At 37.9% G+C, this 8,958-nt stretch overlaps 1 protein-coding gene across 1 annotated transcript; it reads left to right on the top strand.

Moving 5' to 3' along the window:
- The first annotated feature begins 389 nt into the window (after positions 1-389).
- On the top strand, positions 390-1,811 carry LOC133185069 (uncharacterized protein F54H12.2-like). Its single transcript, XM_061320128.1, has one exon. The coding sequence runs from the start codon at positions 390-392 to the stop codon at positions 1,809-1,811; it is 1,422 nt and encodes a 473-aa protein (XP_061176112.1).
- The last annotated feature ends 7,147 nt before the right edge of the window (positions 1,812-8,958 follow it).

The raw sequence follows: 8,958 nt of genomic DNA, 5'->3' as shown, positions 1-8,958 counted from the left end.
ATAGAGGAGGAAGTTTAGCTTTTAAAAAGATGAATAAGAAAAGTCAAAAAGGTAAAGGGAGAAGAAAAAGAAGACGGCAGAGAGGGAGAGGAGTTTTGAGAAATTTATTGAAAACGGGAGCTAAACATGCCTTGACTGCTGCTGCTAGAACGGGGTTAGATGTGTTAGAAAATAAGAGATCTTCAAAAGATGCTGTTAAAACACACGGAGTACAAGCCCTGAGATTGAATCTAGGTAAGAAAAGAAGAAAAAAGACACCTGTGTTAGCTCGAGGAGGTCCTAAGAAGAGAAAATGGGGTTTAGATATCTTTGATTGACACACTATAAATAGAGGAGTCGAGTGAGATGGACCTTCATTTGTGAAAAATCCATCCTAGTAGACAGACATCATGTTGCAACCAGATTCCTGTGCGTGTGGGATGAACAATTTAGAATTGTTCCAAGTCCCCCCGACTAATATTGCTTTAGAAGACTCCAAATGGGAAGAATATTACCCTATTTCCAGTACTTTAGATTCGGATACGGCTCCTATTGAATTTGAAATTAATGGACAAGGAGATCAATATCTGGATTTATCTCAAACGTATGTTCAAATAGTATGTAAATTTACCAAAGAGGATGGGACTAATCTGACTGGAGCTGGTAGTACTTGCGCCCCGGTGAATAATATCTTCCATTCTTTGTTTACGGAAATCGATCTCAGTGTCAATGGAAAAATAGTGACTCCTGGCACCGATACTTATCCTTACAAAGCTTATCTGGAGAAATTACTTTCTTACAAACCCAGAACTTTAATGACCCAGATGAGAGCTTGTAGTCTGTGGGAAAAAGATACAGCAGGACACATGGACGAAGTAGGGGTAGCAGACCTTGGAGTGGCTCAAAATAAGACATTTGATGTAACCCCAAGTGGAAATGGTGGTCCCGATACTGTGACCATTAACCAACCTATCCTCCCAGAGTTACCGGCCAATTCTAAAAACGAAGGATTTAGAAAACGTCACCAGGCTATTAAAGATAGTAAGAAAATAACCTTGTATGATCGTTTACATCTGGATTTATTTCAACAAGACCGATTTCTACCGAATGGAGTAGATATCCGTTTGAGATTTAATCGAGCTAAACCTCAGTTCTATATGATGATCAAAGATGGAAGTACGGGAAAAGTCAAAATATTGAGCATGATCTTGTGGGTGAGAAAAGTCAAACCCACAGCCGTCATGATGAATGGTATTAATCAAAGTTTGAACACTCACAGAGCTAAATATCCATTGAGAAGAGTCGAAGTGAAAACCTTTACCATACTCACAGGAACTCAATCTAAAATCACGGATCATCTGTTTCAAGGCCAGATGCCTAAACGCATCATTTTAGGTTTTGTGGACAATGCGGCATTCAACGGAGATAAAACTAAAAATCCGTTTCATTTTCAAAACGTGGGAATTAAGAAATTAGATGTCAGTATTAACGGAGAGACCATGAGTACTCGTTGTTTCGAACCTAATTTCAATGAAGATTTATATCTGAGATCTTATCTGAGTTTATATCAAGCACTGGGAAAATTAGGAGAAGATTGCGCCCCGGACATCACCCTAGAAGAGTATAAAAACGGATACACTTTATGGGGCTGGGATTTCACGAAAGATCAAGAAGCGCAATCGGATAAATTCCACATCATAGAAACCGGAAATCTGAGAGTAGAAGTCCAATTTACGAACAATACGGTGAACACCTTAAATTGTGTGGTCTATGCAGAATTCGATAATCTGTTAGAAATCAACAAACAGAGAGAAGTCAGTATTGATTATTAATGGATACAGGACAGTTAAAAGAAGTCTTATCCAGAGAATTAAAGAGTTCTTTTGGTGGTGTGTACCCTTTAGATTTATTACCGGATCAATTAAGACCTCAAGAAAAAGCCATTGTGGTGAATACGGATCCTCAAGATAAACCTGGAGAACATTGGGTATGTTTGTATTTGTCCAGTCCAGTCATCGAATATTTTGATTCTTATGGATTTCCTCCCTTACAAAAAGAAATTCAAGATTTTATCCATCGTCATGCTAACCAATGGATTTATAATCCGTACCGATATCAAGCTTGGAATACAGATGTATGTGGACAATATTGCGTGTATTATTTACATCAAAGACACAAGAAGAGAAAAACCGCAGATGAGTGGTTATTCCCCTTGGACCATAGTACAGCATTACAAAGAGATCATTATGTAGCTGAATGGTTTAAAGACACTTATCATAAAAGACCTACGGGTCATGGACAAACTTGTCAATGTTTCTATCAAAATGTATTGTAATTGTTGTTGTTCTTGTTATCATTAAAAGAATTGAAAATCTATTCTTGTTTTTTTTTTATAAAAATGGGTTTCCCATGATACTAAATATAGAAAAAAAAAGTATAAATACAAGGTGTAAAATGAAAAATATATCAGTTATTGATGTGTCTTAATCATGGGTAACACGTCTAGTCAAGAAAAGAGTAAAATTCAATTTGGAAAGAGAGTTCTGAGAGAGGAAGATGTGGATAAAGGTATACCAATTCAAATACAGGAGGATGGAACTATTGAGATCCTTTCTCATGAAAAATATAATCAATTATGTCCAGAAAAGGATAATGATGGGAGAGATTACATTGAAAGACCCTTGACTACAGAAGAAGAAGAAGAAGAATATACCCATTTATTACCAAAAACAGATTATCCTGAAAGACCTAAAAGAAGCTGTGTCCAAAAAAAAAGTATTTTGAGAAAAAAAGATTGACACAGGATTGTAAGAGAAAGAATCATTGTAGAATCTGAATAAAAATTAAAATTATCTTTGAATTGTTATCTATATAAAAAAGAAGTGTCACCAAAAAAATTTCATTGTTTCAAACATGAGTCTGACAGAAGGATGTATCATGGAAATCAGAACTCAATTGTTGAAAGACATTAAAACTCATTATGAGAACCAACATAAAGAAGATCCAGGCAATCATTATATTGCTAAATTTAAAAAGGAGAGATTTAGAAGAGCTGCTAATTGGATATTTAATTTAACTGGAGGTCACCAGGAAGATATAGATCAAATCATTAGAAGTGATTATCAATACTTGATCTTACAAAAAGAAATGCATCCAGAAACAGGAAAACTTCATCATGTGAGAGGATTCCTTCAAATGAAACACTGGACCCATGAGAGAAACATGTACAAAATCATTCATGGGTTAACCTGTTTTGATATGCCTCACAGCACACCAGAATTAGAAAGAACATTTTATAAGCAAGGTGACAACTATGAAGAATATGGGACTTTAAAACCTGAAATGAGAAACAAAGAATTAATTCCAAGAGATTGTAGATTTACTTGAATAAATAACATAGAGCTTTTGTGTGTGTAAGGTTTTTTTTTGCCTAGACTGTGAATCAGTATGACGTCATAATATAAGGTTTTGTGTAGTGTCTGACTCAGCATAACGTAAACAAAACGTACACAGTAGTATCTCAGTAAAAAAACGTAGGTCCAACATTTATTTTTTGCACACCACCACCTCTGAGGGTATAAATACAAGGTGTGTAGATGATCATGATCAGTTGACCCTTACCATGAGTCAAAGTCAGTTTGGAAAAAAAAACAGAGACTATGGATATAGATGAGGAGAAACAACAGTTATTAGAAAAAATAGAGAGTATGAATATAGATGAGGAGAAACAACAGTTATTAGAAAAAAGATTGATCATGCATATGGAAGAAGAACATTACAGTCCTCAAAGAAGAATGGAAGTGAAAACTCTGGAGGATGAAGTGAAAACTCTGGAGGAGGATGAAGAACTTTGTAATGTTTACAAGAAGTATGATGAGATCCATGACCCAAAGGACTCATACAGAAGTTACAGAGTAGCCACTAATTGGACATTTGTCATCCAAGATGTGAGGGAAGAAGAAGACATAGATATGTTCATGAGCTGTGAAGATCAATTTCAATACCTGATCCTAGAAAAGGAAATTCATCCCTGGACAGGAAAAGTGCATCAAATCAGGGGATTCATTCAAATGAAAAAACCTGTAGGAGGACTGAATGTGGCTAGAATTCACTGGTTTGCAGATTTTTGTATGTCTCACAGTACACCAGAATTATAAAGATTGTTTTACAGGCAAGGTGACAACTATGAAGAATATGGAATTCTGAAACCTGAGAAGAGAAACAAAGAATTAGAGTCCAGAGATGAATTCGGGAAATGGGAAATTGGTGCCTGGAGAGGTTTCCTGGAAAGAAAGAGAGAGAAATGATTGAGTATATGGAAAATTCAGATTAAAATTTTTTAACAGTTTTATTGTTGTTATTTATTTTGTTCAGATTGTATATATAAAAAGGTGTGACAATGAAAAAAAAAAATTATTCCCAAACATGAGTTTACAGGAGATACCAGGAGATTTATTACACTTTCCTGTAGAAGCTATTGTACATCAATGTAATTGTTTGACTGTAAAAGCTCATGGATTGAGTCAAAGTATAGCTATGAAATACCCCAGAGCTAATCTCTATGCGACCCGCAGACCTTTAAGGTCTAGAAATTTAGCCCTAGAAGAAGATAGAGGAATTCCAGGCACCCTTCAAGTGTTTTCTTTACAAAAACCTGTAGTCATTTGTCTGTTAGCTCAATGGGATTATGGCACAGGACATTATAATCGCCTACCTTATTATCAAGATACACCAGAAAATAGAGAAAAATGGTTTCAAGCTTGTTTACAAGAATTGGGCACTTTACCTTACCAGACTTATGCCTTTCCTTATAAAATAGGATGTGGTTTAGCAGGAGGAAATTGGACACATTATAGACAATATATTGAACAATTTGTACACACTTATCAAAAACAAGTGTACATTCTTCATAAACATTGATTGTGTGTGTGTTATAAAGATTGTGTTATAAAATAAAAAAAAATAAAATAAAAATGTGTTTATGTTATTTCATTTAAAAAAAGAAAAGATTCATGTTTTACAAAAAAAAAAAAAAAAAAAAAAAAAAAAAAAAAAAATAGTGACCTGGTGTTGATAAGTTTCTATAACCTTGAATGCTCTTAAAAAGGTATCTATTCAAATCATTAAAGTGGCCCTTAAAAGGGCCGTTGATACGTTTCTATAACCTTGAATGTTTTTAGGTATCTTTTCGTATGGGTATCTATTCAAAATAAGTGGTCCTTAAAAGGGCCGTTGATACGTTTCTATAACCTTGAATGTATTAGAGGTATCTTTTCGAATCATTGGAGTGGCCCTTAAAAGGGCCGTTGGTTGATTTTTTTTATCAAGGGTTTACTCCCTGAGAGGCCTGCCTCTACCTCTGCCTCTGCCTCTGCCGGCGAACTCTGTTCGGTCTGAGAGGGGAGGTCGTTGGTTACCGGTCAACGGCTCCATAAAGTCTGGTCTTCGGGTCGGGGTGGAGATGGCTGTCTTGGAGGAGGGGGTCTCAATCCTCGCCCGCGAGCTGCATATCTCGAAAGCCTGCGTCTACACAGAGGGCAACATTGGTTCATCTGTACCAGCACAGCTGAACACTCGAGACAAGCCGGTCGACGGCGACACTGACAGCAGATGTAATTGGACATGCGATCCTCCTCCAAGCAAACTGCACAGGAATCCAGCCTGCCTGCTGCGACTCGAATCCCCCATCTAGGAATAGGCCCCGTAGTACTCACACCTGGTGACATCTCAGGGGTCGGGGGTGGTGGTGGTCTAGCCAGCTCCGGGGAAGGTGGTGGTGGTGGTCTAGCCAGTTCCGGGGAAGGTGCCCAGTCATCGTTGACGGGAGGGGACCAATCCGAATCAACGGATGAAGAAGCCCCCTGTCCAGCCCAATCGTTGTTAACGGGAGGGGTCCAATCCGAATCTACGGAGGAATCCCACTGTCCAGCAGATGCTCCCGGGGGATGACTGGGTGACCAGGTAGGAGTTGGTGGTCTTCTTGGAGGGGACGGGCTTCTGGGGTTGTCCTCGAGTAGTTCCGGACTACTCAGAGGGGCCGAATACGAAGCAGCAGGTGTTGAATCTGTCCTCCTCCTTCTCCTTGGCTGGTCATCTTCACTGGTAGACGGCGATCTTCGTCTTCTTCTACGATGTCTTTGTCGTCGCCGTCTTCTTCTTCCCATCCCGTTCAACAGGTCACTGGCTAGGCCCAGAGTAGCTATCGGCCAGCGAGCTAACTCCGTCCCGGTGTTGATGTCCCGCACAATCCAGACATTTACAACCTCAACGCCATCAACCAAAAAGTAGTTAGGAACGTCTTCCTCAGCCATACTGATACGGTGCCAGCAGAACTGATACTAACAGAATGACACCGAGCTCTGGCAACCTGCCGTATTTATGCGCACAGCACGAGCGTAAAAGAGAGCACCCCTAAACCGAGAGCCAAAAAAATCATGGCGACGTCAAATTGTGTTATTTTGTGCTTCATAATCTATACATTGGAGTGAATAACTTATTATGGGCTTAGAAATACATGGTAACATCTTACCCATCAGATGAAGGTAAGTTTCAGGCATGATTTCATAGTATTTTTGATGCATGACATTTATCTGTCGTCTAGAAAAGAAGCATTGATGTTGAACCGAAGGGCTAAAATCGGGTCACCTGAATACATAAAATAAGTATTTTAACCTTTTTTAAAGTGTGATACAAGGAAAACTTAATCTATACAATGAGATTAAACCTAGAGAAAAGTGTTGATACTGTTTTTAAATCAAAGGAATGGTTTCAAGCGTAAAAATATACCCAGAGTCGGTTTAGGCATAGACACAAGAAGGCGAAGGTCGGCCATTTTTTGTAGAAAATCACTGTAATGACTTGTATAGAGAATATAGGATTTTTTTAAATCGTGACCTTTTCTGACTGGAATTTTTAAATAAATCAAATCAGTTTAGTTAAAAAACAATTTGAATCCACTTTATTTCCAGTGGGAAGGTCTAGATGTTTTATAAATAACAATATTGAAAACACACAGCGTCTTAATACAAGGCACAGCATTCTATACACATAAGCATGATTTTTTTTTAGGAATCCTGAAAGATTTTGAGATAAAACGGAATAGTTTTAAAATCAATTTGTATCTACTTTAATTGAAATGGGAATAGATTTTTTTTCTTACTAAACAAAAAAAAAAAAAAAAAAAAAAAAATCTCAGCGTCTAAACCAGGGCACAAGATGGCGTCATATTTGTATAGAAATCATAACAAAAGACTTATTGTGGTTTACATCCTTTTATTTTTTATTTAATAATTGTTCAAATTGTCGAATTCTCCTCCGAAATCGTAATCGATCTGCTACTATAGCCATCCATGGACTTTTTCGATCTTCGGGTGGTAAATGATAAATTTCATTCAGGCTGGTATCAAAAGTTACACATTTCTTAACATGTCTGAAATTTCTACATATTTCATCCCGTATTGGATGCATATTTTCTCTACCGCTTCTATTTCCTTCCAGAGTAGACATACTTTGCTCCCTTCGGGATGACATAGGAAACTGTAAGGTTTTCCTAAATAGTCGCTCATTTTCATCCCGTACATTTTTTCTGGTAGAGTCTTTTTGATCCGTTGACAAAGGAAATGTATAATGGCTAGTCTCCCCAGTGTCGGATGATGTAATAAAGCCAGGCATTGTAACCACAAGTCCTGAGTATTTTCTATGATGGTCGTCGCTCTCTGGAACACTGGTTCCGCCTCCGGGGGTAAAGCTGCTGGATTTTTCTCGATACATCGCATTAAAAAATCATACCCTTCCAACACTAAAGAGTGAGTGTGTTTATGTGTTGACATGATAATCAATTGTGAAGAAATGACTAGAAATGTTTTCTTATTTATACCCCTGTTATCTATACAAGACGTACACAGAACGTACAATGTACTGACTCAGCAATGTACTGACTCAGCAAAACGTAGGTAAAACGAGAGAGGGTGCTAAGCGCGAGGGTCTAAAACGTAAGTCAAACCTATTTTTGCACACGAAATTCAAAAGGGTATATAAACCAGAGCTGGAAATTTAGGATCATTCTTACTGGGCACTTGGTACTTGACAGACGTAGAAATATGGCACAAGCAATGATGAATTCCGTGGAAAATCGTAATTATATTCCAGCTACCAATGAAGGGTTAGGATATGCTCTACCGACAATGCCTGACACGCAGGATCCCATCGGATTTGATCTGGGACTTTATAATATGCCTGAACCCATGACAAAGGAAGATATGGGCATCTTAACCACCACTTTGGATGGCATTGTCAACATGCTGACTCAACTGAAAGAGTACAACACTAGTGAATTTTGTTTGATTCGTGGGAAATTGTCCCGATTAGAAGTTAAAGTCGCTAGAATGGAAGAAAAAATGAGAGGATACGAGAAAAGTGAAAACACAGGAGCTGCCAAGAAAAATGAAGATACAGGAGCTGCCAAGAAAAGTAAACAGACAGACCCATGTTTCATATGTAAAGAATTAGGACATTGGGCTCCGGACTGTCCCAGAAAAAAACAGAACTTATGCTACAAGTGTGGAAATTTTGGACATTGGGCCCATCAGTGTACAGATGACAGTATGGAATTACTCAAAGAAGTTGAAAAACTGGAGAAAAAGGCACAAGAAAACAAGACCACCCAACATAAGACCAGTCAACAGGATCAAAAGCAGGCTAACAACAAGAGGAAACTTCCTACTACCCAGACGGAGAAGACCCTGAAACTAAAGAAGAAAAAGTAAATATTATGTACACATTATTTGAATAAATCATCTTACACACTTTTACTGTGTTATTGTTTTTTCCGTTTTCAGAAAATAGAGAGAGGTTTGCTCTGTGTGAATGACACACATGACGTCACAATGGTATACTTGAATCGATGCCAAGATTGTGTGTGTATTGCCTAGGCCTGACTCAGCACAAACGTAGATTAAACGTACCCCCCTTTTTTTTTAC

This window comes from Saccostrea echinata, unplaced genomic scaffold, assembly GCF_033153115.1.
Source record: "Saccostrea echinata isolate AGI-Se365-2 ecotype Australia unplaced genomic scaffold, CSIRO_AGI_Sech_v1 ptg000012l, whole genome shotgun sequence".
In the NCBI taxonomy this organism is placed as follows: Eukaryota; Metazoa; Mollusca; class Bivalvia; order Ostreida; family Ostreidae; genus Saccostrea; species Saccostrea echinata.
This window is presented reverse-complemented; position numbering and strand designations above follow the sequence as displayed.